The sequence below is a fragment of the Corvus brachyrhynchos genome, unplaced genomic scaffold (assembly GCF_000691975.1).
Source record: "Corvus brachyrhynchos isolate BGI_N302 unplaced genomic scaffold, ASM69197v1 scaffold542, whole genome shotgun sequence".
Classification (NCBI taxonomy): domain Eukaryota; kingdom Metazoa; phylum Chordata; class Aves; order Passeriformes; family Corvidae; genus Corvus; species Corvus brachyrhynchos.
This window is the reverse complement of record NW_008236766.1, coordinates 1,687,050-1,701,341: the sequence shown is the minus strand read 5'-3', so window position 1 is coordinate 1,701,341 and position 14,292 is coordinate 1,687,050. Positions and strand designations below refer to the sequence as shown.

Here is a 14,292-nt window from a genome sequence, read left to right as displayed (position 1 = left end):
GAAGAATGATGGAGGTTTGTTTTTTCCTTAATATAATGAAAATGCTGTAATTTGTTTGGAGGGAAGATCTTAACTGTGGCAGTTAACAATTTTTTTTTTTTTAAATTATGGTATGCTTCTCCAACTCTGTTTGGAAGTAGATATTTGTACATGCAGAGGGATTTTAAACTGACAGACTTGCACTTTACAGCTTTGGTTAACTCGTGAAAACCACGTTTTTAGGATGGTTCTGTAGTTGTGCCAATGTCATTCAGCAGATGTTCTGCTCTCAGAAGAAATCTGTGCATAGGCTGAGAGTTGAGCAGGCTCTGTCCTTGGTTCTTACAAGTTCTATTTCCTTTGGAAGCTGATGTCAGGGCCCTGGGCAGCCCCCAAGGCCCTCCTGGCAGGGCTGGGCTGTGCTCAAGGCCAGCACTGCTGGGCACAGCTGCGCAACTTTGGCTCAGGGTGTCGAAACATGAGAAAAGAAGGGGCCTGTTGGCCTTGTCTTGGGTGCTGTCCTTAAGCTCAGCCCATGCCCCCATGGCCTGCCCAAGCCACAGTTGTTATGCTGGGCAATGACCTGTCTGACCGGGATCCTCACCTGTGGACTGCACATGCTGGCTTGGTCTCAGGTCATCCTCATGACCTGGGCTTGCCTTGTGGTCACTGTGACTGACCTGGCTGCCATCTCTGGCCCTCACCCTGACCTGGCCATGCTGACCTGGCTCCCTGACTTGACCTCAGACCCTCCTCATCTCTGTGGCCTTGTCTGGCTGACAGAACCAGACCTACCAAACTCATCTTCTCTGGGTACTGCACCCCTTGTTGGTGAGGGCACTGCCCCTTCCTGCCTTGCTCCATATTTGCCTTCCGTTATGGAGCTGTTGATCCCTGGCAGCTGGTGGTTCTTCAGTTTTCACTGCTTACCTTCTAAAAGTCTTGAGCTGGTACTTTGATATTAGTTCTTCACAGTAAGTTGCTAAAAATCAAGCTTTACAAGTCCTACAAGAGATGAAATCATGCACCATGACTTCCTGGTATAATTTGATTCTTGGGAAGAGAACAAGATTTTTAAGATTTTCTTGATCTTAAGACATGAACACTGATCAGTTTCTGTGTTCTGCACTAAAGCTGGCTTCATCTGTTAACAATCTTTCCAATGTTTTACCACTTCCCAACACCCTGCCTCAGAAATTATGATGTGAGCTACTGGGGCTATAAACAGTGAAAGTGCCTAGTCTATATAACAACATAAAATATAACCTTACTGTGATAATTAGAAAATACCTATCAAATCAAAAGGAGAAAAACTGCATTATGCTGTGCCTCAAATTAGTTTATTTTTGTGGTAGCTAATTTTTAGACTCACAATACTTGTAGGACATGCTATGCTTTACATTTTTATTCTGAATAAAAAAAATAAAAAGTAACAGTCGCCCTGCTGCTTAAAAAGTGTAGTCTCCTTTAGAAAACATAAATCCCAAAATAAGGTAGGGTCTTAAAGGACTGTTTAAATTGTTGGCCGTATTACAGCTCATACTGGCTTCCAGAGGCTGCTTTTTGAACAGTGTTGGAGTTTTCTGCTGTACTCTATCTTTTTAGTTTACTCCATGTCATAGACCATATGTATTTACCATTTGCTGCTTTTTACATCAGTATTGTTCAGGGAGAAGTCAAAAGTTACAGAAACAGGTGAGTACAAAGAACAGGCTCATATAAAAAGATCATGAGTTATTTAAGGCTGGAAGTTAAAAGATGATTTCTAACTGTAGGACGAGAAACGTCCTGAAACACTTTCTGTTGGGAATAGTAATGCAAAGCATTATCAGTACATTTAAGATGAAGCTTCATCAGTTTGGGGTTGTCTCATAAAGCCATGATGGAAAAAGGCTGGACTCTTTCACTGTTTATAGACCCTTCGGTCCCATATTTCTAAATCCAGGATATATTAAAATACGCAGAATTTTTGCTTTTGACTTCGTTTGTTGACACTTTGAGTAATGTTTTCTGTAATAAAATAACTTCTCATTATTTTAATTCTGGTTTAGGGGAGAAAAAATGTTCAGCCTCTCATGTAATGTATTTTATGCCAAGAGATGACAATACCAAATTACTGTATAAATGGAAAAAGACATTCCTGATGAATATATATGTGTATTTGTATGGCTGGGAGACATTATGAAAGGGTCACTGCACAGTCAGCACGTGAGCTGGCTTATACTTGTTGACTAAGAAAATCCTAGTGTCTTTGACATAGAGCAAGAATATTTTAATATTTCAATATGTAGGGCAGCAAAGGAATGAGAGATTTAATTTGCAGAGCATATGAAGAGTCCAAATGCAGGCATTTTCAGTACAGTAATACCTGTAACAGGGAGTTGCACTAAGGGTTGATGTGGTGCCCTTTCCACATCTTACCTGTGTTATGAGATTTCAGTGATATGAACCAGAAGTTTCTTTACCTCTGTCAGGTTGTTCATACAAACTTCTTACCCAACTCACTCAATTTTGTTCCTTTCCACGAAACATCATGCATCATGTGGTGGGAACATATATAACCTTTGTCGATTTTTAGCAGCATGTGTGATTAAATTAAGACTGTTTTATTGAGGTATATACACTTCTAATCAGTCTTTGATCTTAATAAATTGTATACTCTCCAGCCTATGGGACCTGGCATCACATGAGTATATGCTGTTGGCTTACGTTCTAGTTTTAGGTTAAATCCACCCTGGCCAGTGAGTTGCAATTAGCTCCATAACTCAGCCAAAGAGAATTTACCATTCAAGCTTTCCAAGTAGATTTGTGTAGTTCATCAAAGAACAAATAGATTATGAAGGGATTTGATGTGGCATTTACTGCTAATGGGCCCTTACTGCTGCAACAGCAGAACAAAAGGAAAGTGTTCTTTTAGATGCTGTTGGAAATAAAGGGACATTGTCATAGTGAATTTTATACAGGGACTCTTCTGCACTTCCAAGTAAAGGCATTTTGTGGACAGTCACTGAGGCTTCATTTCCCCAGCAGCATACACTGCCAGGCAGATGGTCCTGTCTGGAATGTCCACTTCCAGTTGCACAGTGCTGCCACATCTCCTTTGCTTGACTCAGCTGTGCTGAACAGTTTTATCTCACCACGTTAACAGAAAATATTTGGAGGGTGGAAGGAGGGAGAGTCCCATCTGTCTTCTGTCAGCAGTCTCAGGTGGTTTGATGCTGTGGTTAAATCAGACCAATGGCCAAGTGCTGCGTGAAGGTGTGGGAAAGCCACCACGAGCAGCAGCAACCCTGTCAGAGAGAGCCATTAGGGCAGATTCCAGTCAGGGAATACCAAACTATTCCTTGAATACATCCTGCTCAGTGTTTCTGTTTGCTTGACACATGGGATGCACTGGGAGCTTGGTCAGTGTCCCCTGAGATGCTGCTGCTGTGGTGACAGCTGGCAGAAGGCAGGAGTCTGGAATGACTTGGAGGCACTGTATTTCTTAATATCCAATATTTCTTGCAGAGTACACTGTTTTTCAGCAGAGCAAAGCACACGACATAAGATGCTCATTTACTTTATATCCACTGTGAACTTGTAATTCTCTTTTAATGAGGCAAGCTGTGCCGTAGTTTATTTTAAGCAAATTATAAATCTGAGAAAGAAGAGTTATCTGACATAAGTAAATAAACTTGAAGCTGTGTATATGATAAAGTGCTGTAGTTAATGAGCTGTTTTTTTAAAAGGAAACATTTCAAATAAGAGAAAAAATAAAATTACAGTATGCTCTATAACGATTCAATGAAATTTATTTAAACTATTGGGTGAAAATTTGTTTTGGGATATTTGAGAAGAGAGTAATTTCCTATTTACAGCAGGGCTTCAGAAAACACCTCTCAGAAGAGTGTAAATAAGTTATTGTTTTCCAGAGATGAGAAAAATGTAAATTCCAAAAAGCAAGTATCTAGTAATGGGCAAACAGATTTCAGAAAGGCAAAAGAAGTTTATTTCTGCTTAGAGAAAATACTGAAATGGAGCCTACTGGGAACAGCTTGCTTTTCTTTCCATTTTTGCTGGTATGAGTGCAGGCAGAACTTTTCTCACTATTCCGAAGGAGGCTTGGTAGCTATTGAATCATAAGAGCTTGCAAAACTATAATTTCTGAACTTTAGTGTTAATACTTGTGGTGAGAGGAAAAGAAAAATGGTTCTATAGACATTTGCTTCCATATATTTGTTTTTGTAAATTAATATATAAAGTTTTGCTCTCTAGTTGCAGTTTGGGCTGAAGTATCTCTCTATTAGGAAGTCAGGAAAATCTCAGAGAATTTGACAAAGAATTTTTAAAGTTTGGTAAATGTTTTGAAGAGAATCCAGGCATGATCTTTAAAGAAAATAAAGTGATTTTTTATATTTTTCATGGTTACGGTGTTTCACCGTAGTCACTCAATTCTTCAATTGAATATTCGTCCTTTTATGCTCCATGAATATCAGCCAATGGTGGCTGAAGATTGCTCTAACAGAATATCCTGATCAGCCACATCTGTTCTTGTTGTCTTTGCATTTATTTGGTTATGTTAAAATAATGTTTCTGTAGTTACATTCCTTGAGAAAGACTTTGTAGTCCTTAGACAGGAAACAGGTATGTTTGCAGTTTCTTGTGTATCCTTGACCATTTTTTCCTGTGTACAGTTCAAGAATGACAATACTTTTCTCATTCTTAGCTATTTACTTTCTAAGGATCCTAATGGTATTACCCTCACTCTGAATTGTTTTGTTAAAAAATGTTTTCTTCTGCTTTAAGCGAATCCAGACAAATTATGAAATCTTAAAAACAAATCAGGTGGTTCAGAAATATTTAATGCTCCTTCTGAATTGTAAAATGTTTGTTGGTGGCTGAACAGAATCCTCCTTTACTTCCTACCGTCTATGAATCAATTTGCAGAGATGGTAAACTTCTCTAGTTTTGATTACTTAAATATCTCAGCAGTTGCAAATAATTTCTCAAATCTCAATTTTAGTTTTGCTATTAGAGTACAGAGAGATAATTTTGGCTAATCAAACTGCTATAAATAATTTTTATAACGTGCACTTATTTTTTCAACATATCTTTTGATGTATGTGGGAAAAAAGGTTTTGCAAAATATTTGGTTCAAACAATAAAATCATCATTCTTGAAAGGGCAATTCTAAAGAATGAATGAAAGAAAGTCGCCTATAAAAATTTCTAGAAACGTGGGAATATTTCAGTAGCACTCTCCCCCACCTCTACTCATGGAAACTGGGCAGCATTTCAATTCATTAGTGTGTATCCATTATCCCAGTCCACTCAAAATTATTTTGCAGAATTTTGTTGAGTTTCTGTTAGTGTGGACCTGTGAGGGTTTCACAGAAATTCTGTATCCTGATATTAATAATTATATAGGTAATTAGCAATTAGTACTCAGATTACTTGTAATTATGAAGGATTACTGTTTGCCTTTATTTATTATTTTTTTCAGGGTTGTAATAGTAGGTATTTATGGGATAAATATCCAAAACCAAATAGCTTCCTATTTTAATTACCTTTCTAGATAACTAAACAAGTAAGCAGAAGATGAGATGTGAAATCAGACATGAAATTAAATCATATTTCAGCAGAATAGACTATTACTCAAATGATAACACCTGCACAGATATAAAGAACACACAGTAAGAGAGCAAAACCTTCTGGTGTAATCTGGTAGTAAACAGTTCAATATTTAGAAATAGTGCTTGCCACCCTCCTTGTAGGAAAAGATGTTAGTCTCATATCTGATTTCTGTGAAGATTCTTCCCCTTAACTAAACTGACTTTTTGTAGCATCTATCAAACATGACCTGTTTATATGGCCCAGACATACAATCAGTAGCAAACTTTTAGCTGGTAATGCAGGTTATGTTTGTGTAATTCAACTTGCTGCCTTTATGTAAAACTGGCATTTACCTCCCTGCCACATGAATACTTTCTGTATATGAAAGGGTTATTTGTCTGGTTTACCTTTTTTTGTCTTTTCTGCTTTGTCAAGAAAATTCACATAACACAGTCATATTAATCTCGAGCTTATCAGTCTCCCTTTGGATATGTAAAGCTTAAAATATGCATAAGAAATGGTATTGCACTTCTCTTTTTCAGGGGTGAAAACCTTATTATCTAAATCTTCTCTTAATAATTGTCTTTAGCTTTATCATTGTCTCTGAAAAAAAAATTACTGATCATGTTCTCTCAGTGTACTGGCAGGGTTGTATTTGGAGGCTCAAGAAAGCCAAATGGCTTTTGGTGCTTCTTTAAGTAGGTCTGCTGAGGGATTTAATGAAATTGGCAATAATGGAGTGATATCAACATGCAGATGACAGACAGACTGACTGTTTTCCTAAATAGATTGTATGCTGTGCTTAATCCCTGTTTCTTTGTGCCTGTGTAATTTATGGTTTGGAGCACAACCATCTGCTTGACTCCGTGTAGACAGAACAGAGTGGATACTGTCGAACTTTGGGGGAGTGATAGCTGTAGGAATATTTATCCATCAGCTGAAGACATCTTTTTTATAAATATCTCCTCATTGTCACAGTCTCTTTGATATGCTTTTAATGATCAGTTGTCTTTCATGGTGTTTATACCAGAATCTTTCTATATGTTTCCTCTTCCCACCCTCCCCCGACGCTGCTTTGCAGGGCAGTCTTCATTCCACCTTCTCAACAAAGAGCATGCAGAATTCATGGTTCAGATTCTGCATTGCCTTCAGTTCAGTTCCCAAATCAAAAGTGCATCTCTGAAAATGGAGGTTGGCTTCATTACTGCATGTCACACCCGTGTTTCCTTCTGTGGGCTCAGAAATGGGGATGAATTTGTGAAATGCTGGATTCTTTGAGGGCGTCTCAGCTGAAGGCTCCGTGCTGTAGGGATTGCTTCTCCTCCTCTTGAGTCTGACAAAGCCCAAATAAGTTAATCTCTTGGGGTACTCATCTGACTCATGTCCTCTGGTGCCCATCCAAAAAGCAGGATAAATTAACCCTCCCAAAGCTCTCTGCTGGCACAGCCACATTGCTCCCCATTTGTGAGCAAGCTTGGCTATAGTTTAATCATGTAGTGTGCAGTCCTAAAAACCGACCTGCATACTTTCCTAAATGCAAATTGATCCTGAGCTGAGTGACGTAGCAATCTTTTGGGTATCACTCTGTGTAATTGATTTGAGATTTTTGGGTGGACAAATGAATGTAATTTGGCAAGGATTACCTCTGTGAGTATTGAGTACAGTTGTTGCCCCTTATTTACTAGTTAAGCTTGTATTTTGGTCATTAGCAGAGCTATGCAGCCACATCTAAAAATAAATATGAAAAGAGTTTTGTTTTTCTCTACTCTTTTCTTAGTTATCTTTAGAGCTTGACACTGCCTGGCACAGAACCTGTACTATGCAGTCTCCAGTGGCCTTTCAGAAAGGCTTTTCAGGCTTTGTTGACCCATTTCCTGGATTAGTCTGGCTAAGTTATGGATTATTTTGTCTATTAAGCTTTTTCTTGTGTCCAGTAATTCAAGAATGGCGTATTGGCATAATAATGTATTCAACTAGTTGAGTTTCTGAATCCATGTTTATAACTCTTTACAAAAGTCTGAAGAAGCAAGTGATAATATTTTGATTTCATGCAATATAGAAGACAGTAACTTGTCAAGTACACTTTGTGTTTGGTGGTTTTTTTTAATCATGCTTAAATAAGTACTTAAATTCTAGAACAACAGGAAGCAGGCAGAATGATACATTTGTTGATGGAGGATGTCAGATAATTTAGTACAAATTACAGATTCTTTAAATACTTGAAAACAGTGAAGGTCAGGAAGCCTCCATTCAAAATTTTCCAGCGTATGTATAATATTTTACAGGATGTCTGTCTGTAGACAGCAAAAGAATAATCTGTAAAAATCAACTTGTTTATTGTTTTTCATGTTGTCTATTTATGCCCTGACAAATGAGCATCGGATGTAGTGTGGAGTCTGCAGACCAGCAGAGGGTTCAAGGTTACAGACAGACACGATTGTGTCTTGTAGCACGAGGAAACTGGGCTCAGGCTGTCATTTGGAATGGTTTGTTTTCAGTAAACAGCTTGTAAGGCTTGAAACAACACCTTGGTGGCTTCCTCAAATAATTTGATCAATGGCTCAAATGGTTTAGAAAAGGAAAGTGATCAAAAGTCGTACTATTTATAATTTATTTGATTCTATCAGACAAAGGTTTCCCTCACAGTCGTTATGCTGCTGATATTCCTGAAAAGATGTATTTCGAAGTATGTGTGGAGCAATAATTTTGTATTGAGTTAGTGGCCATCATCTTGAAAATAAGACAATTCCAGATTAGGTGTCTGTATTGTACACTGAATTTTTTTATATTATGTATTTTATATTTTTCTGTATTGCATACAGAGCATTTAGGAAGAGAGAAAGAAAGAAGGAAAGAAAGAGGGAGAGAGAAGGAAAACGCTGGTACAAATAAGCTGTGTGGGCTCTGTAAGATTTCAGCCAGTGGAAGTGGTTAGCCTGGGTTTTATTGTCCAAGTGTGTTAGATTCTCTCAAATTTCGTCTCTTCCATAAGGTCTGCAAATAAAGCAACGTTTTTCTCTAGCTCAGCAAAGCTGAGGCTGAATCAGGTGCATTCATATCACAGTAAACATTTCAAATTCACCTTCCATGCCCAGTTAAAGTGTAGTGAACTTCTGGGAGACCAACTCCCAGATGTAATGTTTGAAGTATGTATTCCGCTGTGGGACATCAAGTTCTTCTGTGGGAAATAGTTGCTGAAAGTAGTCGTCTTTAATTATATCCATGCTAATTAAGATGCGTTGAGAAATGCCTCTGTGGAGTGCAAGCTGAAGCTTTATCTGTGACCACTACTATGCAGCAAAACCAGACTTAATTTCCCTAGTGAAACTACGAAAGCCTCACAAAATGTACCATCACTGCTTAGTAATTTAAACTTTGTGTTCCACTGACTGGACATCCAGAACTTCATGTAAACTGAAGATGCTGACAAAATCCATTTCTTACAGTGGTAAAAATAGATAATAATCAGAGATACAGTTTAACACTACACATGAAGATTACCTTTATTATTTATACAAAAGTGTGTCATTTTAGTAGTCCTTAAGAGACAGTGTGATCTATGTCCAGTGTGTTCAAATACTATGAAGTACTTGCAGGTGTCCTCTTTCTACATAAGCAAAATTCTGATTTCCCCTTCATTTTTTGCAAAAGTGTTCAGTTATTATGTGCTCTGGAAAATTGTGTATTGTTTTGGTATCTGATGAGAAAGCCTGTATTCGGAAGAGATTTGAAATTAAAAATGCTGATACTGGGTAAGTTTTATGCCTTCTAAAGGTGTTAGAATTAAAATATTCTTGAATCATCATCATTCACAGGAAAATAATATCATATGGCTAAAAAGGCTGGGTTTTTTACACAGCTTGGTTTCAATTGAATCTTCTCAGTAGATGAATGTTCTAATTCCTTGCAAGACAAAGTTTAAAGTCAGTAAATCCAGAAAATATTTTAGAACTCTTACCTTTCAGAACTCAGGTTTGGGTTTTAAGATGTGCAGAATGGAAAATATCTCTTTGAGGAATTTTCAATTATAGGTATTTTGATGACAGGAAGGGCTTTTTTAGAGCATTTCATTGTACCGAATGGTTTGAATATTTGTGAGGTTTTTTGGTATTATTTTCCTTGGTAATACCTGCCAAAACATTATAGGTTTTTAGGGGCCTGTTTGAGAAGCTTTGTACTTGATTGTGGGAAAAAATTGTCAGATGTTTAAAAAATATGTATTTCTAAATGTCTTGAGACATTTGGCGTGGAGTGAAAGTGTGAGAAGCCCAGTTGTCATGAAAACAAAAACTTAGTTTAAAACAAAAAGTATGCTCCAAAATATTCTTTAAAATTTTCTGGGAAAAGAACAAGGGCAGTTTTGCATAAAAGGGTCAGTTTGAGTTTTTAAATTCTTACTGAGGTTTTTTTCAAGCAGGCAGCACTTTCTAACCTTGTGTTCAAAGAAGTACATACCCCTTGTGCATGCACACAAGAAAAGACACTATTTCCAGTTCCCTTCTAACCATTCACTGCTGGGTGCTGTTTCATTCACATGAGGAAACAAATTGGCCTTTTTATCATCATCTTTACCATGTGTATTACCAAGCAGTTTGTTTTCTACTAGCACAATATTAACTATGCCACTGAAAATAATAGCAAACATTTGCGACAGTAATTCACTCAGCCTTGTAACAAAGCCTTCTGTCCTCAGTCGTCTCAAGCCTTTCGTTGTGTGGGTTCTTAGGACTCTTGGAGAATGGAGTTTGGAAGTACAAGCTGTTACGTTGTTGTTTGACTTGTTCATCCTAAGAATTGAGTCTTCTTTTTGCAAACAGCACTCTCCGAATCCTTGTCCCCCTGTGTTTATGAACTGAGCTTTACTCCAGCCAAGGCAATTTGCATACATCGTGGAAGAAAAGTGATTTGTCAAAACATGTAATAAAAATTACTTTAAAAACCCAAAGTGTTAATTATCATATGAATATAGTGGCTCTCCATAGTCACACTTCTTTTTGGGGGACATTATTGCAAGATAAGCAGTAGCTTTGGGAAGGTAATACAGGCTGTCTTACTGATAACACAAGCCATGTCCTCAGGGAAACATCATACATTCCAGCATATTTCAGGAAATTTCATAAATTTCAGCATATCTTACATGTGTCAGGCATGTCTGCTTCTCAGGATGGGACTTTTTTTTTAAAGGAAATATATTTTTGGTTTTCCCTGAAAGCACATGGCTTTGTCTCCTAGGTAAATTGTACTGTCTTAAAAAAGCCCAAAAACCATCCCATCATCTGATTCATGAGTCTTACCCTAAATCTAGTGGGACTTTTTAAAACATTCAGATCTTCCTTAAAGTATCTTTATAATGACACCTACTCTCTTACTGCCCTCTTTTAACCTCATGACTCCTGGAATGCTCTCCACGGATAAAGTATGAATATATTCACTAGGAATCTTGTAATTTTCTTTGGAACTTGGCAGTATGATTTTTTTTCCCCCTGCTTGGAGATACAAAGAGGTTTAGAAGTTAAGCCTGGATCAGTGACCAGGGTTGAGTACTGGATACACAGAAGGCTATGCAGAAGATGCACATAATACTGTTTGAAGACATTATTAAGCATTGCTAGGATTTGTGCTGAGAAGTGGAAGTCCTTTCAAGTGGTATTGAAAGAGAGATGTAATACAGTATATTTGCAGCATAGAAATACATTCAGATGGTATTTTAGCAACCTGAAAAACAGAAGGACAGTGCAGTAGTTAAATAAAAGGTAGAAAAACTTGGAACTTGGCAATTTATGCATTTATCATATGCTTTTTGAAAATCCCTCCAGAAAATGGTACATTTTAATGTTGGGTTTTTTTTTTGGCATGTTGTTACAGTTTTTTCTTATTGTTTTATCTTTTTAAGGAATCCAAAATGTACTCAGCTTATTCTGTGCCGTGCTTACAGAAAATAAGGTTCTCTTTCACTCAGCAAGTTTTCAAAGGCTCAGTGATGCCTGTAGGGCTCTGGAGTCTTTGATGTTTCCCCTCAAATACAGGTGAGTTAAGTTTGGGTTCTTTGAACTCATTAACTAATTTTATAACTCATTTTGTAACTTATATTACATTGTCCCAAAGAAAAGGAGTTGTGCTGTATTTGTTCAAATAAGCAAAGCTATTCATGATCATATATACAAGTCCTAGTCCGTACACATCATTAATAAAAATCTGTTTGCATCATGGCACTGGAAACAATTAAGGGAGAAACATCCCTCCTGCAAATGTAGGGTAGAAACACTACTCACAACCCTAAAGATTCTGTGGTGCAAAGATAGCAGCTTCAGTACTGTGTATCAGAGTTTTAAGTCACTGACAAATATCCACCAGAGAATGAATTTAAGTCCGCAAACTGATCCTCTCTTATGAGCCACAGGTGGATCCAACATTATGCAATGGAAAGCTTCATGTCAGTCGATTTGGTTTCTTTAGGAAGAAGACATCTAATTCTGACTCACATGTTTCAGGCCATGCTTATATTTTAATAGCTTGTTTTATTTAAAATATTTCAGAGATAGGCTTCTTTTTAATATAGAATAAGAAGGAAAAACTGGAAGTTGAGTTTTGGAATATGTTTCTTAATGTTTAAATAGTAATGAATGTAAACTTGTAATAACTGTAAATTAGGTGTGGAAATGCATTGATCAATTTAGATCCAGCTCTTGATGTTGCTTTGATGAGCACGCTGAGTTTCTTAAATTATCAAACCAAGTAAACAATACTTGAAATAGTTCTCTATGCATAATGTTTAGTTGTCATTTCAATATGAAAGAAAAATATTTCCTTAAAAGCTTGATTATTAATGATATTTTATCAAAGGCTGAAATGTAGGTAAATGGCCAAAACCGAATCATGTTTTTTAAATGAAGGTATTATCCATAACTGTAGTGTCCCTGATTACCAACAGGAAGATTATAATTTTTTTTAAGAAAAAAGTTGCCCTGTGTGAAAGGATAGTCAGAAACTTTTATTCTATTTTATTTGTTCTTTTCACAGTTATCCCTATATTCCAATTCTTCCTGCACAGCTACTGGAGGTTCTCAGCTCCCCAACACCTTTCATCATTGGTGTTCATTCTGTCTTTCGCAATGACATTCACGAGCTTGTGAGTATTTGTGCCCACCCACAGTCAGTGCCTGCTCTGGTGCTCAGCTGCAGAGAGCTCCTGAGTGCTTCAGAGATGTTTGTATGAATAATTCACATATGTTCAAAATATTACTGTAGAAAGCAAGGCTAGACAATCAGGAGAAGAAAAAAGAGAAAAGACATCATTTTTTTTGTAAATACATTGAGACTATAAAGTAGAGGAGGGAAATGTTTGATTCTAGTACAGGAGGGGAAGGAATGGATCCATTTCCAGCTTTGTCATCTATTTGTCCTGAGTTTGAGCAATTCAGTTAGGATTTTCAAGTGTGTTCTCAATTGCTGTATTTTACCCTTTTTAAGCATGTCCTTGGAGAAACTGAACCAGGGTTACTTACTAAGAGGTGCTTAGAAACACAAGATTTTACTTACTGGTGCCCTCACTGTGTTCTTTTGCAAACAGCCAACATGTTAGGTATCTCAAACCTCTGAACACAGACCTGAAACACCGAGAAGCAAAAGTCACTTTTGAAAGTTTAGCCTAATTTCATTTTATTTGGTTTAATTTAATTTTTCATGGCTAGATTCAGTAATAGGAAGTATTTGGAGTATTTCCTGTATCATAAGCATTCTGTGCATTAAAGTTAGTACTGTTCTAATTAGTTTATTCTAACTTATTTGCAGGTCATGGAATTTGAAGTGTTATGTTCTTAAGCTATGCTCACTGTGTGCAGTACCAATAATATATTTGTCCCTTGCAGTTAGATGTAATCATAGCAGACCTGGATGGAGGAACAATTAAAATTCCTGAATGTATTCATCTGTCCCAGCTGCCAGAGCCACTGCTACACCAGACTCAAATGGCACTTTCTCTGGTATGTTTGGATAAAATCCCCACTTTCCACCTTCTCACCTATTTGTAATGAATGAAAGATTTCAATATTAAGCTTCCAAACACACTGGAAGTGAGATTTCATAGAATGATTCATGCAACATTCCTGGTTTTAGAAGAGTTTATTCTCTGTAGTTCAAGTTAATCAGTAATTTAAATCTAAAATGTCTTTTCGCTGTTCAAGAGGTAGGGATTTTTCCTTTATAATGATTTTTAATAAGAGTATTTGAGCAGCGTTATTACTGTTTGGTTCTGCTGCCTTTCTGTGGTTATCAATTCATTTCAACTGTACATTTTCTTGAAATTTAACAGATTAATAACCCTTCAGCCTTAAAGTTTATTTGTGTGATGCCCCTATTTCACTATTCAGGAATGATGGATTCTACATTAGGGAATCGCCATAAAGAGTACTTCAGTTTGTCTTTTTGCTATCACTGTAATATTAGAAATCACCTTATTTGGAGGCTTCTGAGCAAATCTTCTTATCTTGAAAAGAAGAATTTTTAGTCTGTTAATCTATTTCAGCTGAATTGACTCTAAAATCCCTAATGGTATTGATCAGCTTCATGGACTGTGATAGGTTTTGAAAACTAGCTCACATGTAGAAACCTGAAGCTGAGAAGTTAATTCCACCTTTATTTCCATACAGTCTTCACAATTTAACTCAATTTATTACTTGAGGTAGTCCATATCAGTGGATATTAATTTGAGAAAGAAGAA

At 36.9% G+C, this 14,292-nt stretch overlaps 1 protein-coding gene across 1 annotated transcript in view; it reads left to right on the top strand.

Moving 5' to 3' along the window:
- SBF2 (SET binding factor 2) overlaps nucleotides 1-14,292 on the top strand; it is a 188,810-nt gene that overhangs the window by 77,752 nt on the left and 96,766 nt on the right. The window contains exons 7-9 of the mRNA XM_017727347.1: nucleotides 11,467-11,599; nucleotides 12,594-12,702; nucleotides 13,442-13,555. Coding sequence (XP_017582836.1) covers nucleotides 11,467-11,599; nucleotides 12,594-12,702; nucleotides 13,442-13,555 — 356 coding nt within the window. The remainder of the gene's footprint in view (nucleotides 1-11,466; nucleotides 11,600-12,593; nucleotides 12,703-13,441; nucleotides 13,556-14,292) is intronic.